Source organism: Coregonus lavaretus (genome assembly GCF_964263955.1).
Source record: "Coregonus lavaretus genome assembly, contig: HAP1_SCAFFOLD_458, whole genome shotgun sequence".
NCBI lineage: Eukaryota > Metazoa > Chordata > Actinopteri > Salmoniformes > Salmonidae > Coregonus > Coregonus lavaretus.
In genome coordinates, this window is record NW_028156245.1 from 250,001 (window position 1) to 270,972 (window position 20,972).

The 20,972-nt window shown below is 41.0% G+C and overlaps 1 protein-coding gene across 1 annotated transcript in view; it reads right to left on the reverse strand.

Moving 5' to 3' along the window:
* LOC311126567 (NLR family CARD domain-containing protein 3-like) overlaps positions 1–7,660 on the reverse strand; it is a 12,139-nt gene extending 4,479 nt beyond the window's left edge. The window contains exons 1-5 of the mRNA XM_084200559.1: positions 7,521–7,660; positions 2,591–2,707; positions 2,219–2,303; positions 1,861–2,089; positions 1–1,435 (exon numbers count right to left, since the gene is read on the reverse strand). The exon at positions 1–1,435 is cut by the window's left edge and continues 360 nt beyond it. Coding sequence (XP_084056685.1) covers positions 1–1,435; positions 1,861–2,089; positions 2,219–2,303; positions 2,591–2,707; positions 7,521–7,648 — 1,994 coding nt within the window. The 5' untranslated portion in view covers positions 7,649–7,660. The remainder of the gene's footprint in view (positions 1,436–1,860; positions 2,090–2,218; positions 2,304–2,590; positions 2,708–7,520) is intronic.
* Between the last annotated feature and the right edge of the window lie 13,312 nt (positions 7,661–20,972).

Consider the following 20,972-nt stretch of genomic DNA (forward strand, 5'->3'; position numbering starts at 1 on the left):
GACTCCAGTGAGAGGCCCAGAAGGAATCGGAGGAACAGGTCCAGGTTTCCTGTCTCACTTTGTAAGGCTTTATCCACAGCACTCTTGTAGAAGGTAACTTTACGCGTGTGTCTGATCCTCACAGAAAAGTTACTGGACGTTGATTGAGGTTTGGCCATTAGATTCTCATTGTTGTTGATGAATGAGAGGAACACATATACAGCAGCCAGAAACTCCTGAATGCTCAGATGCACGAAGCAGTACACCTTGTCCTGGTACAGCACACATTCCTCTTTAAAGAGCTGTGTGCACAATCCTGAGTACACTGAGGCTTCATTGACATCAATGCCAGCCTCTTTCAGGTCTTCTTCATAGAAAATTAGATTGCCCTCAACAAGCTGTTGAAAAGCAAGTTTTCCCAGTGACAGAATGCTCTCTTTATTCCAGTGTGGAAATGTCTCTTCTTTCCCAAGATACTTTTCATTCTTCTGTTTGGTATGAAACACCACAAGGTGTGAGTACATCTCAGTCAGAGTCTTGGGCATCTCTTCTCTCTTGTCTGTACTCAACATGTGTTCAAGGACTGTTGCAGAAATCCAACAAAAGACTGGAATATGGCACATGATGTGGAGGCTCCTTGATGTCTTTATATGTGAGATGATTCTGCTGGCCAGGTCCTCATCACTGAATCTCTTCCTGAAGTACTCCTCCTTCTGTGGGTCATTGAACCCTCGTACCTCTGTCACCTGGTCAACACACCCTGAAGGGATCTTATTGGCTGCTGCAGGTCGGGTAGTTATCCAGAGGAGAGCAGAGGGAAGCAGATTTCCCTTGATGAGATTTGTCAGCAGAACATCCACTGAGGTTGACTCTGTGACGTCACAACAGATCTTGTTCTTCTGGAAGTCTAGGGGCAGTCGGCACTCATCCAGACCATCAAAGATGAACAGAACTTTGTACTTGTCATAGTTGGAGATTCTTGATTCTTTGGTTTCCATTGAGAAGTGATTGAGAAGTTCAATGAAAGTGTGATTGTCCCCTTTCATCAAATTCAGCTCCCGAAAAGGGAATGAAAATACAAATTGGACATCCTGATTTGCTATTCCTTCAGCCCAGTCTAGAATGAACTTCTGCACAGAGACTGTTTTTCCAATGCCAGCGACTCCCTTTGTCAGCACAGTTCTGATAAGTTTGTCTTGTCCAGTTAAGGGTCTGAAGATGTCGTTACATTTGATTGCAGTCTCTGGTCTTGCTTGTTTCCTGGTTGTTGTCTCAATCTGTCTCAGCTCATGTTCATTATTGACCTCTCCTTTTCCACCCTCTGTGATGTAGAGCTCTGTGTAGATCTTATTGAGAAGTGTTGGGTTTCCTTGTTTAGCGATCCCCTCAAATACACATTGAAACTTCTTCTTTAGATTAGATTTGAGTTCACGTTGGCAAATCACAGCAAGCTCATCTGAATGAAGAAATAACACAGAGGATATTAACATTACGTCTGTTTTAATGCCTACAGTATTGTAAGGATGTTTTCTAAAGTTTAAATTGCAATCATTTATTCTCTTAACTGTTTTCATAATGCATTACAGACTGGTGTGACTGATTTATATCATTATTGATGGTATTATTAATGTTCTCTCTCTCTCTCTCTCTCTCTCTCTCTCTCTCTCTCTCTCTCTCTCTCTCTCTCTCTCTCTCTCTCTCTCTCTCTCTCTCTCTAAATTAATCACCACAACACATCCCTGCTGCTACTTGATGAGGTCGCTAGGTGTTGTGTTAAGGCTGCTACAATATCATTGAGTTACACAGCTACTTTAGCTGTACTTTAGCTACAGCTTTTAAATGTTCTAAAACAGCATTCAACATGAGGCAGACAGCTCTTACTTTTCTCCAGTGTGTCAGCAAGCTCCTTCTGGTTCATTTTCCTCAGGACGTGCAGTGTGATCTTCAGAGCCCCCTCTCTGGCACTGCTCTCCTGCTTCTCATCTTCAGCATCCACCACTTCCTTATCCTGCTTCTGACTCTCAAAGCCTTCTGGGAGTTCTGGACTAAGAATCCTCTTGAACATCTTCAGCTCGTTCTTCACAAATGTCATAATATTCTCTTCAACCAACTGAAATAAATCAAGTAAATAAGTTAAGCAAGAGACTAAATGCTTTCTCATTAACACATGAATGAATGATTGACAGATCAACTTTACTTGAGGTAAACAAAAACAAATGTACATAACAGGACCACATACACTGAATATGGAGGCCAGGTCTGTTTGATGACTCTGGGAAGACTGACCACTGAGAATCTCTGACTCTGATCTCTCATGTTGGTTTCTGTGGACAAAACATGAGATTACATCTCCTCATCCAGGGAGTGCACACACACACACACACACACACACACACACACACACACACACACACACACACACACACACACACACACACACACACACACACACACAGGGAGGGAATGTTGTGTTTGTTTAATATTGTTTCAGGACTATGAATTAGCCTATGGATTATGAAAACAACAAAAATAAATGGGAAAAAGGGAGAGGAGAAATGACTAGAGACAGTGTTGTTTAACTCACTGACCATGACCCATGAGTTCTTCTTACCTTTGTTCACTAGAAAAGTATCCCTCTCTAAACTGTATAGGACGACTCATAGACTTGTCACTCTTCATGGACACACAGCTGGGTACAGGGGAGGCTGGTCTCTCCTGCTTGATTGGACTTCAACACAACAGAGACAAACATTACATCTCTCATCTACTCTGAGCTCAGATGGGGAATCATAAGAAGAGTTTCATTCCAAAACGCTATATATCCATTTTCAGAAATGTTCGTAAATTAGCTTTTATTGTTTCAAGAAATGATGAAAGAGATTGGTGTTTTTTCAGTAGCTAATCATGGTATGCGATTGTTCAATGACAGACATGTATTTCTTTAAAATCTATCAATTGATGGTTTCATTTCAAAGAGACAAATAATCATGTTTTTTTTGTGCAATTTTCTATACATCTGACTCACTCACAGAGAAATAAGTAGTACTGCTAGGTTTTACACAGTAATAATATATATCTCTGCCTCACTCTCAGATCATACACTATAGTTGAGGAACAATGGGAAAGTAATTCTGCTTTGAAAGATGATAAACTTGTAACCTCAATTTTGAGAAAATGATCTTTGAAAGTTGTGGTACACCTACTGGAGAGCTCTTCTTTATCTACAGTGGTGTTACTTTGGCAGATAATGTCACCCATCTAAATAAATAGTATATATATATATATATATATATATATATATAGTTAACTAAAGGTATGGTGTTTTTGGTTTATGTCAGTTTCATTGTTTGTTATGCTATAAATTGTTATTTTATGGTTGTAAGTGGTAAAATTAACTAATTAATTAATTACTACTTTAGTAAGGATATACTTTATTCAGTACTACTGCAGTTGCTAAATAATTCCAATAGATGGCAGCATAAGACCACAAATGACATTTCAGAAGGTTAGTTTAGTTTTCTCCCTGGATACACCACCAATCCCCCTCACAGGAAAACTCCTGCACACGCTTTTTACTGTCCCTTTCCACACTGCTAACGCAAGAGGAACGACTGAAAAAGCATTTAACAGATTACTGTGAAATAATATAATGATGATTCATGTTTATTATTACCAGTTTTTTTACTCATGTTTTGAAATCATACTTCATTACTATAATGATTATCAATAAGCCTGAACATTAATTTAGTCACCTCTGGTAGAGAAAAACGTATTTTCCTAGTACATTCATTGTCAGATTCATCAACCAGCAGCGAGCACTCTGCCTTCTAGCACAAGCGAGGGGCATGTTGAGGTACATTTGCTAACTGGGAGGGTTGCATGATGTAATTCATTGGCGGGCTGGAAGACGCACTCGTCTTATCTATTCCGAGGTTGTTTAATCGCAATATTAGATATTTAAAAATGCATGTATACTAGGGTTGAGATTGGAGCATCTGACTAGTGATTATTTACCAGGGGTTCAACACCTGCTATAGTCACTATTTAATTGCTCTTCCAAAAGCATCACAGGCCTAATACGAGATATATAGCTAACTAAAGTAATGAGTGACCATTTTAGAAAATCATGGGACATATAGTATTTGGTTGCATGCTATTTTATGTCAATCATATTGCTGCTTGTAGCCTATAACTGATGCTTCGTGGTCTTATGCTGCCATCTATTGGAAATATTTAGCAATTAAAAGTTATTAATTCACGTACAGACGTTGGTGAGGCAGCTGAGAAATAAAGTGTATTAGATCAGTCTCAAACCTGCCCCACGCCAATTGCTGGACTTTCACACAGAGGTTACTAGGTCACCCAATTCAAACCACATTTGAAAAATAAAACAAATGTGTCTTATTTATCAAGTGTTCTGTCTTGCTATTATACATATAATAAAATAACAACAAAATAATCAAAACGCTATCTAATACTATAATTGTATTTACTAAGATAATATTATTACTAAAATAGTTTCTAAAAGTGTTCTAGGCTACCCTACCCTAGAATTAGGGGTTAGGGTTACAGCTAAAATAGGTTATAAGTAGGGTAAGCGTTTCTGTATAGCACTTTGTGACATCTGCTGGTGTAAAAAGAGCTTTATAAATACATTTGATTGATTGTTAGGTTTAGGGTTTATATGGCAAAAAACAGTATGGGTTTATGGCACTCTTGCTCCTCCTTGTGGCCGTATGTGGGTACTATATAACTCATTCATGACACTTGCTAGGCAACTGCGTCAGTTCTACAAATCCATTAGCTAGACCACCCGATTAGACAACAATCACCCCATTATACCCATTTGGTTTGCAACTCAGTGAACCTGCGCAGCATTCACTCAATTTGATGCCTACGAACGAAGAGTTCGATGCATTTCAAATTACCCAGCAGCCACTTAGAAACAACAAGTTGTGAAAAAAATTGTTATTTCTTAATTAAAAAATGTCTTCTGGCTGTTTAAATCGGCCACATCTTGAAAAAGAGGACAGGGACATGCGTTTTGTTTAGATTGTACACTTTTTTTAAAAAACATATATGGTTAACCATGACCAGAATTTTTTTTATGTTTGATGGCTATCCACCAGCCATCGCCTCTTAAACTATGTCTCACCTCACTATAGTTGACCACAACATGTACTCAGGTGAACAGTGTGCGCGCTCACCAAGTAGCCGTAACTGTGTTAATAATAAGTTACCTGAGGTAAACCTACAGGGTTAACGCTCACCAAGTAGCCATAACCTTGTTAATAATAAGTTACCTGAGGTAAATCTACAGGGTTAACGCTCACCAAGTAGCCATAACCTTGTTAATAATAAGTTACCTGAGGTAAACCTACAGGGTTAACGCTCACCAAGTAGCCGTAACCTTGTTAATAATAAGTTACCTGAGGTAAACCTACAGGGGTAACGCTCACCAAGTAGCTGTAACCTTGTTAATAATAAGTTACCTGAGGTAAACCTACAGGGTTAATGCTCACCAAGTAGCTGTAACCTTGGTAATAATAAGTTACCTGAGGTAAAACTACAGGGTCAACGCTCACCAAGTAGCTGTAACCTTGTTAATAATAAGTTACCTGAGGTAAACCTACAGGGTTAACGCTCACCAAGTAGCCGTAACCTTGTTAATAATAAGTTACCTGAGGTAAACCTACAGGGTTAACACTCACCAAGTAGCCGTAACCTTGTTAATAATAAGTTACCTGAGGTAAACCTACAGGGTTAACGCTCACCAAGTAGCTGTAACCTTGTTAATAATAAGTTACCTGAGGTAAACCTACAGGGTTAACGCAGGCAGGTCTCATTGATAACAATAGTGAAGCTGGCATTGTGACGCAGAACAATGGGCTGGGAATAGAACGTTCTGAAGGCGAGTCGGTGTCACGGATCTCAGTAGAACTAATAGGAGCTGGTAGTGTGAAAAATGGCCAAACATAAGGCTTGTTTTTTCGCGATTACTTCATAACCAGGGACAGAAGGTAATATTATGAAACTGGGCTCCATGGCGGATGCAATGAACTAATTTTATCAGAAATAAAGGTTGTAAAAAATGTCACTTGAGGCGCCCCGAAAATAATATTCAAAAGTTCAGTCCTTGGACACAGAGGGATTAAACACTAAAGTTACCGTCCATCTAGTGAAGAGAGGAGAACCGGACAGAGGGATGGTAGGTAGCCAGCATCCGTCAACGAGAGAGGGAGAAGCCCTCCACGGTATTTAACAGGTGGAAGAAACAACCAGGGAGCTCCATCGGTCCACAAGAAATGCAGGCAGCCGGTGATGATGTAGTGGTAGCTAGGATAACTAGGATGCTGCTGGTAAAGAGTAGCTAGCTTAGCTAGCTGTACCGACTAGCTTGGCTAGCAAGCAGGTCATTCGTCTGTCCCTCGAGGATGATAACGAATCCGGTGAACCACACAATTAAACAAGAATAGCGAGTGAAAAGGATCTGGCTACACTCATACTGTCACTGACCATTACGCAAAAAAAGCAAATTGAACAAAAACTTCGGCGTCTCAACACTGTAACGAACTCCATCGTTGTTCCCCAACATCACCTCAGCCCACTCTGCGCGTAACTGGACAATATGCTTGGCGCCAAACCGTACGTGGACGCGGACAGTTCTGTACGGGGACGCGGACAGTTCCAGAACGCGGACATGAGCAGTGCCACATAATAAACTACACCCAGTCTTTAAAGTCGGGTACATTAGTAATATTATTTTATTTATTATGTCAAACAAAAGAAAATCGTTTTTTAAAACAAGATTTTGAGATCTGGGCACGTATCCAAAAAGCGTCTCAGAGTAGAAAAATTGGTCCTCTCTCTCCCCAGACAGACTCATTTAATACTGGGTCGTTACAATATTTTGAGATCTGGGCCCATATCCAAAAAGCGTCTCAGAGTAGAAAATGTGTCGTATAAGTGCTGAGAATAAAGCCATTTTAGTCCTACTCTTATGGGTATAAATTAAAGCTATGCATGAAGCCTCTTTATTCATAAGTGTCCCACCTAGTTGGCAGATATTTAGGACACCTCATGAGCTGTCCTAACCAGTTAAGAGGTACCAGCAGGTGTCTTGATAATATAAACATGCAGCGAGTCAGTGGTTCCTGTGCAACATGTAATTGCTTTGGAGCAGTGGCGACCTGTCATTCAGGGCAGTTTAGCAGATGCTTTAGCAGATGCTCTTACCCAGAGCGATTTACAGTAAGTGCATTCATCTTAAGATAGCTAGGTGAGACAACCAGATAATACAGTCAAATATACAGGATACGAACATTCAATTTCAGCTAAACAATGGATATATAGCGTTTTGCAATAATAATAATAATAATAATGATATACATTTAAAATCTATTAATTAAACATCTGAGAACAGTAATATTGAAGGTACCCATAAGCAACCATTTCTGACTAAAAAACACATGTGAAAAATTGTGGAAATAGCATTTAGGAAATAAACTCTTAATAATTCTTAAACAAAATTGTCATCTCACCTCTTAGCTTTGGTGTCATGTTCCCCAGAGAGACTCATTTTAGAGGCAGGACCCCCCTCCTCTCTCTCCCCAGAGAGACTCATTTTAGAGGCAGGGCCCCCCTCCTCTCTCTCCCCAGAGAGACTCATTTTAGACCACTGACCCCTAAACAGAGATCCAACATGTTGGTTGTAGTTAACACAGTAATTCTTGAATGTGAATTGTTATAATTTATTAATTATCTCTTACACAACATTTACTAACAGACATATCGAAACAGTCAGGTGATTTAATGCAATCACATGAATATGTAGTTGTGACATCTCTTCACCATGGCCATGTCACACCCTTATTTGTATTCATTAAAAGTCGGCCATTTATTATTTTTGAATCTGTTCTTTTCTAAATGTATCTGAGAATGTAGACAGAAGGGCTAAAACAGGCTTGATTGATCTGGGGGGGATCAGTGATCTATACAGAAAGGTTTTTTGCAACAATTAAGAGATTCTTTATAATTTAAAGTCGGCTAGGTTATAATGTATAACAGTTTATTTTTTTGTGTAAAGCAGATCAAGGTCTATACCTCAGCCAGTGGCGACCCGTCATTCAGGGCAGGTGGCCTTTCCTGTTTTGCATGTTTTTGTGGCATTAATACATGTCACATATCAGTTCGCTAACAACGTAAAAAATATATACACTACCGGTCAAAAGTTTTAGAACACACACTCATTCAAGGGTTTGTCTTTATTTTTACTATTTTCTACATTGTAGAATAATAGTGAAGACATCAAAACTATGAAATAACACATATAGAATCATGTAGTAACCAAAAAAGTGTTAAACAAATCAAAATATATTTAATATTTGAGATTCTTCAAATAGCCACCCTTTGCCTTGATGACAGCTTTGCACACTCTTGGCATTCTCTCAACCAGCAACCCGTTATTCAGGGCAGGTGGCCTTTCCTGTTTTGCATGTTATTTTGGCATTAATACATGTCACATATCAGTTTGCAAAAAATGTAAAAATAAATAAATATATATATCATTGAGTTAATAAAGCCGCATACAAACATGGTCTCCTTTTTGTTTTCTTGAGTAAGGCAGCTCCAAAATGCCGGTGTTTCAGCCTAGCTCAGTGCTTTCTGTGGTGGTGGGGTAAGACAGAAGAAAATACGGAGCGCTGTGCCGTGATTGGCTCAGTGTTCTGTCATTCATGGGGACACTACGTCACCGCCAAGTCTAAGGGTAGAGCTAGAAAATGCAAGCCCCTTGGGTGCTGCCATAGAGTTACATTAGAAGTGCCCATCCAAGAAGGTCATTGGCCAACAGATAAAATGACCTCAAATCACATTATATCTACAGTAGCTTTGATTGGACTGATCATGTCAACATCATACTTTCAAAATCTTAGCCAGCAGTCATCATCATGAATCAAGTCGACAATCTACAGGCAAATCCTTTTTAATCCTTGTCATATGAAGATAAATAATGAAGAGAAATGATAGGACAGCTGTTGGGACTCTGCTGTTGGGACTCTGCTGTTGGGACTCTGCTGTTGGGACTCTGCTGTTGGGACTCTGCTGTTGGGACTCTGCTGTTGGGACTCTGCTGTTGGGACTCTGCTGTTGGGACTCTGCTGTTGGGACTCTACTGTCGGGACTCTGCTGTTGGGACTCTGCTGTTGGGCCAGCTTTATGTAGGCCCTAATAGTTTGTAGTTTAGCCTAGACCTACGAGAGTCTGCCCGTCTTTCCTACATATCAACACATTCATCCGACTTCTAATGTTACCGAGAAATACGTGCCACAGTTTCAACAGCCATTGTGTAACTGCGTAGGCTACACACTTACTTTCACGTTCATATGGGGAAATCACATAACTTCTTACAGTCGCTGGTGCAGCCGCCTGTTCTCTTGCAGATGAAGTAGCTTTTATAGGCGACTCATTCAACCAGCCTAAACAACAGTAAATAAAAGATGTCAAATGGTCAAAAGTCAATCCTGATATAGCCATGTACATCAAAGAGTGGTGTATTGCTACAGATGTAGGATCTTAATTTTAGCCAGTTTGCTACAGCAGGAAAAGAATCCAGCAGCAACAGGACATTTGAATTATTATGTGGATTATAATTAATGAACAATTCTTTTAATAGAAAAGTGGAATTGATCATCTTCAGAAACCTTTTTTAAAGCTTAATACACTCAAATACACTACAAGTTTCAGTTCTCCTGCAACTGGGTGATCACATTAAGATCCTACATCTGTACAGAGATTATGTCTTTATCTAAATAAGGCAGTTTGAGTTATTAGCAAAAACGTTGCAACGGTCAGCTGCTGTAAACCTATGTGATTGGATGTTATAGACCCATCTGAACAGTTTCTTTCCCCATGTTGTGTTCCTGACCAACCGACCATCTGGCCCAGTGAGACTAAAGGACTATACACTCTATGCTGCACACCACATCAAGCCATCTCTGAACTGTACACTACCATCTGGCCCATAGAGACTAAATGACTATACACTCTATGCTGCTCACCACATCAAGCCATCTCTGAACTGTACACTACCATCTGGCCCATAGAGACTAAAGGACTATACACTCTACGCTGCTCACCACATCAAGCCATCTCTGAACTGTACACTACCATCTGGTCCATAGAGACTAAGGGACTATACACTCTATGCTGCACACCACATCAAGCCATCTCTGAACTGTACACTAAATAACTGAACTATACTGCATTAGCACTCTGTTAATCTCTCTTAGATATATTTATTCTGGTCCTGTATATGTATACCCACTGTACTGTATATCTATATATCAACTGTATTCCCACTGTACTGTATATCTGTATATCAACTGTATTCCCACTGTACTGTATATCTGTATATCAACTGTATTCCCACTGTACTGTATATCTGTATATCAACTGTATTCCCACTGTACTGTATATCTGTATATCAACTGTATTCCCACTGTACTGTATATCTGTATACCAACTGTATTCCCACTGTACTGTATATCTGTATATCAACTGTATACCCACTGTACTGTATATCTGTATATCAACTGTATTCCCACTGTACTGTATATCTGTATACCAACTGTATTCGCACTGTACTGTATATCTGTATACCAACTGTATACCCACTGTACTGTATATCTGTATATCAACTGTATTCCCACTGTACTGTATATCTGTATACCAACTGTATTCCCACTGTACTGTATATCTGTATATCCACTGTTCATTCTCTTATAGCTCTATGCTCACTCTTCCTAGTTGTGTATAATGTTGTACAGACATTTGTGTAAACTCTACTGTCTGTATTCTGTCTCTAAATGTTGTCTGTCACTATCACCATGTAGATTTATGTGTACAGATGTAGGATCTTAATTTGATCACCCCCCACTGCAGAATAACTTTCCAGCAATGCAGGAAATGTAAAACTTGTAGTGTATTTGAGGTTTTAAAAGGCTTCTGAAGTTTGTAATTTCCACTTAGAAATGTCAGACTTGCGTTTCCCTTAATAGAAATGTATCAACCGCTACAAAAATATCCATTAATTATAATTCACATAATAATTCACATTTCCTGTTGCTGCAGGAATATTTTCCTGCTGTAGCAAACTGGCTCAAATTAAGATCCTACATATGTATGTGCAAATGTACTTGGCGAATAAAGGTGATTCTGATTCTGCAAAGGTTGAGTCTCTAGATTTCCTTGCTGCTCTGGGGAAATAATGAAATGGTTGTCATAGTGATTTAAACTGTGACTGGTTATCTCCCAACTCTGAGGCCATGTCATTTGTTATATTTCACCCAATTGATAAAAGAAGCTAGAAGGCTGAACCCAGAAGACATCTTTAAATCAACACTTACTGATATTATCCTAAAATCCTTTCACTCATATTGTTGTGTCTCTTTGTTCAACGGACGTTGGGTAGCCTGTGATATTAATATTGTAGAAAACAGTGGGGCAGGGCAGTGAACCCAGGTCACTGGCGAAAAAGGCAAACACCCAAAGCATCGCGGCAATAGGGTTAAACCTATTGCTGCGATGGGAATTGTAACCTGGCTCACACTGCCCCCTATAAAAGCAAGTCCTGTGCTTCGACTACTCAGACCCCTCACACATCCGGGCCGTGCATTCTGATGGCCTCACAGACACCATACTACTTCTGACACCAATGTAGCAAACAGCGGGTCAGGGAAGCGAACCCAGGTTGCACGTGTAAAAGGCAAACAACCTACGCATCGCACCAATAGGGTTAACCCACATGGTGGGAATTGGAATGTGGCTCACACTGCCCCCTCCGACCAGGAAGTCGACAACTCACATGTCCGGGCCGTGCGTTCTGATGACCTCACAACCGCCATTCCACTTCTGACACCAATGTAATTCTCTGGCAACAGCTCTGGTGGACATTCCTGCAGTCAGCATGCCAATGGCACGCTCCCTCAAAACCTGAGACATCTGTGGCATTGTGTTTTTTGACAAAACTGCACATTTCCGAGTGGCCTTTTATTGTCACCAGCACAAGGTGTACCTGTGTAATGATCATGCTGTTTAATCTGCTGCTTGATATTCCACCCCTGTCTGGTGGATGCATTATCTTGGCAACGGATAAATGCTCACTAACAAGGATGTTAACAAAATTGTGCACAAAATCTGAGAGAAATGTGTTTTTATGTTCATATGGAACATTTCTGGAATATTTTATTTCAGCTCATGAAACATGGGACCAACACTTTACATGTTGTGTTTATATTTTTGTTCTGTATAGATAAAAACACAAAGCTTCCAGCAGAGGTCAGTGCTCTTCTGACATCTGTCAGATGGTAGTGTGATGTCCGAAGCTTCGACCGTCATCATCACGTAGTATTGTTACTTTGATACAAGCATTGATACGTTGTGTCGAATCAGTAGTGCTTTGAAAACTGCAACGGTGCATCATAGCTCCGGTATTAATCGTCCAATCCCTAGTGTCCACTGAATGTTGACTAGCAACAAGAAAGTGGTACCTAAAAGACACCCACCATGAGTGCCCATTGAAGTGGCTCCAGACGAGGACATCTGAAATAAAAACCCTCCAACTTACAATATGGAGTAAAAAAACAAGTGGAGCAAACCAGACCAAACCAGACCAAACCAGACCAAACCAGACCAAACCAAACCAAACCAAACCAGACCAGACCAGACCAAACCAGACCAAACCAAACCAGACCAAACCAAACCAGACCAGACCAAACCAAACCAAACCAAACCAAACCAGACCAAACCAAACCAGACCAAACCAGACCAAACCAAATCCTGGGAGATACAAGACAGAAAGACTTTGTTCATCAACTTAAAGAAGCAGAGCTACAAAGAGGTGCCAGTCTTCTAACATCTCTAAGGCCAACCAGAACACTGGACCAGCTGCTCTTCAATATCACATAACAGATGGAACCCTTCTGACTAAAGAGATGACAAGCCAGCACAGGCATAAGCATACTGTCTATTGAGGTGGCGCCAAGAGGTGCGGCCAACGTGCTAACGTCCAACCTCAAAATATAAATGGAAATACCAAAGCCTGTAACAACATGTAGTCGTGACTGATATCTTTCACCTCATCTCCCTGTTACTGTTTGTTAAGGTAGTTATAAACAGTGCAGCAACACAAGGCCACATTCCTCTCAGCCCTTCCACTCTCTTAGGCTAATGTGTATTTATTAAAAGTAGACTATTTCTTTCAATCTGTTCTTTTCTAAACGTATCTGAGAATGTAGACAGAAGGGTTAAAATGGACATGATTGATCTGAGGGGGATCAGATCCGTACAGAAAGGTTTTTTGCAACAAGTAAGAGATTTATATTATGTAAAGTAGGCTAGGTTATAATATACTATAGTGGTTTGTTAGTGATATGCAGATGGAGGTCTATACCTCAGCTATAGCCTACATATCCTAGATGACCAGCCTAAACCGGTTCAGATCAGTTCACAGTGGTTATCAGTAGCAGGATTGATCACCTACAAATCGGTTTTAACCAGTATATCTAGCTTGCATCATAGTACACCCCTCAGGCTAAGTTCAGGTTTCAGCATGAGGCAGGCATCAACAGCCGAGTTGTAGGCTACTACCTGGGTCGTATTCATTAGTTGACTCCGCAGCCAACAGTTTTAAAATGTTGCATAAACAGTTTACTCCAAACGCTGTCCAACGTGACCTAAACGGTTTCTGTTGCCAAACGTTTTGCTACGGTGGGCACTAATGAACACACACAACCTGTTTCGAGGAAGTGTAAGTTGTTGTTAGTCTTTCCACTGTATTTATTTGTCTCTCTTTCTCACGAAATACCTTCCTGAGTGAAAAGAGTTAACAGTAGATTAGAAAGAGAAAATGTTGTTGCTTGTTGTGTTTTAAGCCTGTTTTGAGAAGACAAGTCTATAGACCTATGATACAGTACACTCTTAGAAAAAAGAGTTCCAAAAGGGTCCTCTGGCTGTCCCCATAGGAGAACGCTTTTGGGTTCCAGGTAGAACCCTTCTGGCTTCCATGTAGAACCCTCTGTGGAAAGGATTCTTCATGGAACCCAAAAGGGTTCTACCTAGGACCAAAAAGGGTTCTACAAAGGGTTCTCCTATGGGGACAGCCAAAGAACCCTTTTAGATTCTAGATAGTGTAGGAGTGATCACCCTGGGGCACTCAGATGGAAACAGAACGAATTCACCCCACGCATCTAATTTATATCCAAAACATGTTAAGGAGAGTAGGCCTATTATAACACTGTCCACAAAACATATAATCAACTATATTAATACACATAACAATATCATCAACTATATTAATACACATAACAATATCATCAACTATATGAATACACATAACAATATCATCAACTATATTAATACACATAACAATATCATCAACTATATTAATACACATAACAATATCATCAACTATATTAATACACATAACAATATCATCAACTATATTAATAAACATAACAATATCATAAACTATATTATACACATAACAATATCATCAACTATATTAATACACATAACAATATCATCAACTATATTAATACACATAACAATATCATCAACTATATTAATATCATAACAATCGTCGTCTTACCTTTTCTATGTCTCTCAATAGAAGTAGAGTCTGGAATGATCATTCGGTGGTGGAAAGTTCCTTTAGTTTGTTCTGCTCATTTCCATATCAGGTTCTACCTGTTCTCTCTCACACTCCCTGTCTCTTTATAGCTCTTACAATGTGCCTTGGCATACATTCTACAAGTGTCTGGAACTCCAAATGTAGTTCTGATTTAGTGTTCCAAATGAAAACAATTTGATTAAACAGGTTAATATGGTTAAAATACATTAAGACTGAGTAATGCTGTGATTGTTTTTATTATTTTGTATTGAAATGTTTGACTTTATTTTCCCTATGTCCTTTCAATATAGGAACAATTTGTGAAATGACAGCCTTCTGTAAATATGGACAAAAGTCTATGGATTCATTTGATGGTATGTGTCTTGCAACATTATGTAAAATGACAGGTTGAGAAACACTACATCTTCCTAGGTGCATATGTGGGAAGCAACGCAAACTGTCTCCCTATGTGTGTGCCATCCCTAAACATCAAGTGTTTGTGGTTCATTAACATGTTTATTGTCAAGGTTGAAAAAAGAAAAAAAAAAAAAAAGTATCTTGAACTCTATTGGAGGGATGTGACATCATTCTTCCACAAGAAATTCCATAATTGAGTGTTTTGTTGATGGTTGTCTTCCATTGGGTTGAGACCTGGTGACTGAGACGGCCATGGCATATTGTGAAACATCAGCAAGTTCAGCAGTCTTCATCACTGAAGCTCCTGCCAAACGTGCCCCAACAATCACCAGTCATTAAGCTCTTCCCGAGCAGGGTCACCGTCTCTCTTCATTGCAGCTCCTCTCTCCCCAGGGGTATCAGCTCCTCTCTCCCCAGGGGTAGCAGCTCCTCTCTCCCCAGGGGTAGCAGCTCCTCTCTCCCCAGGGGTAACAGCTCCTCTCTCCCCAGGGGTAACAGCTCCTCTCTCCCCAGGGGTATCAGCTCCTCTCTCCCCAGGGGTAGCAGCTCCTCTCTCCCCAGGGGTAGCAGCTCCTCTCTCCCCAGGGGTAACAGCTCCTCTCTCCCCAGGGGTATCAGCTCCTCTCTCCCCAGGGGTAGCAGCTCCTCTCTCCCCAGGGGTAGCAGCTCCTCTCTCCCCAGGGGTAACAGCTCCTCTCTCCCCAGGGGTAACAGCTCCTCTCTCCCCAGGGGTAGCAGCTCCTCTCTCCCCAGGGGTAACAGCTCCTCTCTCCCCAGGGGTAGCAGCTCCTCTCTCCCCAGGGGTAGCAGCTCCTCTCTCCCCAGGGGTAACAGCTCCTCTCTCCCCAGGGGTAGCAGCTCCTCTCTCCCCAGGGGTAACAGCTCCTCTCTCCCCAGGGGTAGCAGCTCCTCTCTCCCCAGGGGTAGCAGCTCCTCTCTCCCCAGGAGTAGCAGCTCCTGTCTCCCCTAGGATTTGAAGACATCGGTGGCTTAGCCCACAGCCAGTAGGAGGGTCCAGGAAGGAATTTCAACAGCTAAATCCAGGAATACATCACCAGTGTATTGCCAAAAACCACTCAAGAACTTCAAATATAGACTCTGACCTGTCCAATGAGCCAAACTGATTAAATAATCCCACAGTACCTAAACACTCTTTCTCTCTCTCTCTCTCTCTCTCTCTCTCTCTCTCTCTCTCTCTCTCTCTCTCTCTCTCTCTCTCTCTCTCTCTCTCGCTCTCTCTCTCTCTCTCTCTCTCTCTCTCTCTCTCTCTCTCTCTCTCTCTCTCTCTCTCTCTCTGTCTCTGTCTCCCTCTCTCTCTCTCCCCCCCCCTCTCTCTCTCTCTCTCTCTCTCTCTCTCTCTCTCTCTCTCTCTCTCTCTCTCTCTCTCTCTCTCTCTCTCTCTCTCTCACACACACACACACAGTGCAGTAATTATAATCCCTATATCAGCTTTTAGTGATAGTCTACTGTGTGTTCTCCCCTCCTCTGTCTCTCTATCACTTTCTCTGTGTCGTCTATTGATGTCTTTCATCTTGTCTGGTGTCTCTCTCCATCATATCCTATTCTTCTGTTGCTGTCTCTATGTCTTGTCTGGTGTCTCTCTCCATCATATCCTATTCTTCTGTTGCTGTCTCTGTGTCTTGTCTGGTGTCTCTCTCCATCATATCCTATTCTTCTGTTGCTGTCTCTGTGTCTTGTCTGGTGTCTCTCCATCATATCCTATTCTTCTGTTGCTGTCTCTGTGTCTTGTCTGGTGTCTCTCTCCATCATATCCTATTCTTCTGTTGCTGTCTCTGTGTCTTGTCTGGTGTCTCTCCATCATATCCTATTCTTCTGTTGCTGTCTCTGTGTCTTGTCTGGTGTCTCTCTCCATCATATCCTATTCTTCTGTTGCTGTCTCTGTGTCTTGTCTGGTGTCTCTCTCCATCATATCATATTCTTCTGTTGCTGTCTCTGTGTCTTGTCTGGTGTCTCTCTCCATCATATCCTATTCTTCTGTTGCTGTCTCTGTGTCTTGTCTGGTGTCTCTCTCCATCATATCCTATTCTTCTGTTGCTGTCTCTTTGTCTTGTCTGATGTTTCTCTTTAGTTTTGCAATCCAAATTTGGAGCTATTGGAATTTTAACATGTTGTCCCATGTACATGGTGTAATTTACTGATGGTCCCTAACTAGCCCCATAGGGATATCCAAAGTCAACCCAAATTTACCACAGGCATTACGATTGGGTCGCATGCAGTTGCATTCTGAATTGATTATTACTTGGTGTGGGCATGTGGGCAACCTTCATTCACGTTGTGATGCAGTCACAACCACAAGTCTCACTAAACTCAGTTTTGGACAAGACTGACTTCATGACCAAAATTATCCGCGGAATTGTGCCATGTTTATTCTGGTGATAACTGGATCACTGGCTGTCTCATGGAGTGTATGAGGGTGAGTGTCATGGTCAGGATGGCCTGAACTCAGAGCCTGATAGAATACCAAGGAAAACCGTAGTAACTGCAGTAGAACATGGTGGAACAAAGCCAGATGGCAGTAACCTCACTTACTGCTGTTTTCTTGGTTTTTACTGGGATTTTGTAGTTACAGCAAATTTGACCCTCCATTTTCTCTGAAACTGAAGATAATTGAACCAGGACACTTTGTCACAAGATATAACAGATACTACGAAGCCTGATTTAGGTCTGAACTCATCTTTGACCAAATGTGTAGCAGCTGTTTGCAATTGTACGGCAGAATAGCTGTGCACATAATCCTAATACCTCTTCATGGACTACATTTGAACACTTAAACATTGTCTTCTTTTAGGGCGGGACCTGGTATGGTATGGTCACATTGCCTAGTGGTTATAACGTTGGGCCAGTAATTGAAAGGTCGCAGGTTTGAATACCCGAGCCGTCAATGTGTAAATCTGTTGATGTGCCCTTAAGTAAGGCACTTAACACTAACTTGCTTCATGGGTGCAGTACTACTATGGCTGACCCTGTAACACAACACATTTCACTGCACCTATCCGGTGTATCTGACAATAAAAACATATATATTTTTTTGCAATTACAACAGTTAATTTAACAAAGCTGGTTATAACTCTTGTTGACGTTGATCCAAGGACACCTTGACTTGTATTACCCTCTTACTGCAGAAAAATATTCTCATGAAATCATGTGACTTATAGTTAGAGAGAACGATTCCTGTAAACGCACACTGCTACAAGCAGGAAACAAGGTATGGACAAACCAGAAATGTGACATTTCTGTTTGATAGTAACCCTGAATGATGAATGTGTGATCTATCTTGTCATCTTTTTGGCCAACCACATTGGAACATTCTAATCTTTAAGGACATGAAGTATGGAGTCATTGTTTTCAGGAAGGTGTCTCCATGGTGATAGGAGGGACAGGAGGCAGACTAAAGGGCAAGGGAAGCCACCTGAACTACTGCCCTACAAAGGCAAAGAGCAGTCTACGCAAATGTCCGTGCATATCAACCATAACCACTGATCTGACCTATGACCCCTAAAATGCTGATACTGAACTCTGCCTTTGTATGACCTTAAACAAGTATATGGGTAATGCAACGGCAAAGTGCAGCATCAAGAAATCTAAATACTTGTTGTTTATCTGTTTGATGGAAACTGTTTGATAGTTGTTACTACCTTCCAACTGTATTTAATGGTGTTATGTAGTCGTGTTTTCATGTTTTCAATGTTGTATTATAGTAGGCCTAAGATTATTTCATCATGGAGAATGCTTATACTTAAGAAATACTTGACATTGTATGACTGTCAATATAATACTGTTTTACCATTATTTACTCTCTCTCTCTCACACACACACACACACATACCCCACCCCCACACACACACACACTCACTGTGCAGTAATTATAATCTGTAGACCAGCTTTAAGTGATACAGTCTACTGTGTGTTCTCCCCTCCTCTGCCTCTCTCCATTACTTTCTCTGTCTTCTGTTGCTGTCTCTCTTGTCTCCCCGCTTCTGTTGTTGTCTCTCTTGTCTGCCCTCTTCTGTTGCTGTCTCTCTTGTCTCCCCTCTTCTGTTGTTGTCTCTCTTGTCTCCCCTCTTCTGTTGCTGTCTCTCTTGTCTCCCCTCTTCTGTTGCTGTCCCTCTTGTCTCCCCTCTTCTGTTGCTGTCTCTCTTGTCTCCCCTCTTCTGTTGCTGTCTCTCTTGTCTCCCCTCTTCTGTTGCTGTCTCTCTTGTCTACCCTCTTCTGTTGCTGTCTCTCTTGTCTCATCTCTTCTGTTGCTGTCTCTCTTGTCTCCCCTCTTCTGTTCCTGTCTCTCTTATCTACCCTCTTCTGTTGCTGTCTCTCTTGTCTCCCCCCTTCTGTTGCTGTCTCTCTTGTCTCCCCTCTTCTGTTCCTGTCTCTCTTGTCTACCCTCTTCTGTTGCTGTCTCTCTTGTCTCCCCCTTCTGTTGCTGTCTCTCTTGTCTCCCCTCTTCTGTTGCTGTCTCTCTTGTCTCCCCCTTCTGTTGCTGTCTCTCTTATCTACCCTCTTCTGTTGCTGTCTCTCTTGTCTCCCCCCTTCTGTTGCTGTCTCTCTTGTCTCCCCTCTTCTGTTCCTGTCTCTCTTGTCTACCCTCTTCTGTTGCTGTCTCTCTTGTCTCCCCCTTCTGTTGCTGTCTCTCTTGTCTGCCCTCTTCTGTTGCTGTCTCTCTTGTCTCCCCCCTTCTGTTGCTGTCTCCCTGACTTTATGACCAAAATTATCCTGTTTACACTTTAAAGTTAATTTTGACAGTAGAATAATAAATGTTTCTGACTCATATCGATGCCAGAGGCTGTTTTCCAAATGAGAAGTTGGTTTTATGGTGCAGTTGATCTTTAAAGTTACTGTATACTGACACGACCAGGGCAACTCAACTGGAAAAGAAAATTCAAGTGTCCACATAACAGGGCAACAGAACTCCAAACACCAAATCAAACCAAATGTTATTTGCCACATGCGCCGAATACAACATGTCTAGACATTACAGTGAAATGCTTACTTACAAGCCCTTAACCAACAATGCAGTTTTTAAGAAGAAAAAAAATAAAAAAAAATAAATAGAAAATGTTAAGTAAAAAATAGATAAATAATAATAATTAAAGAGCAGCAGTAAAATATAATAAAAGCAGGGACATGACAATAATAAACATAATAAACAGACATGACAGATAAGAAGCTACAGTACAGAGCCCTACATGGCCCCCAGGGTACATGAATATGGTGATTTCAATACAGCTACATGGCCCCCAGGGTACATGAATATGGTGATTTCAATACAGCTACATGGCCTCCAGGGTAGATGAATATGTTGATTTCAATACAGCTACACGGCCCCCAGGGTACATGAATATGGTGATTTCAATACAGCTACATAGCCCCCAGGGTACATGAATATGGTGATTTCCATACAGCTACATGGCCCCCAGGGTACATGAATATGGTGATTTCAATACAGCTACATAGCCCCCAGGGTATATGAATATAAAGAGACATGGGACAAAACAATGGACCTGTAGAATGGAATAAGTTATAAGACCTCTATGATTCATTTCATTTGTCAGTTCTTCCAGCTAATGTGAGATGTTTAGATGACATAACATTTGAGGACACATACTGTAATTTAGCTGGCCATCTTTTCCACTCCCTTTCTGGCTGCCCTCCCCCTTCCCTTCTAAGTTCAAGTAAAAAAATATGGTTTATTTGTCATATACACACGATAAACATGATGGGTGGCTTCACTGATACAGATTAATCCTAGACTAAATTGCACTTTTAAACTGGACTAACTGAAATGGCATTTCTCAGACATGGCTATGAATACATAAGGGTGCTAATTTAAAAAACTCACAAAAGCTCTGACAATGGTACGTAAAGCTTATGAAAGAGCAGTGATACTATCAAC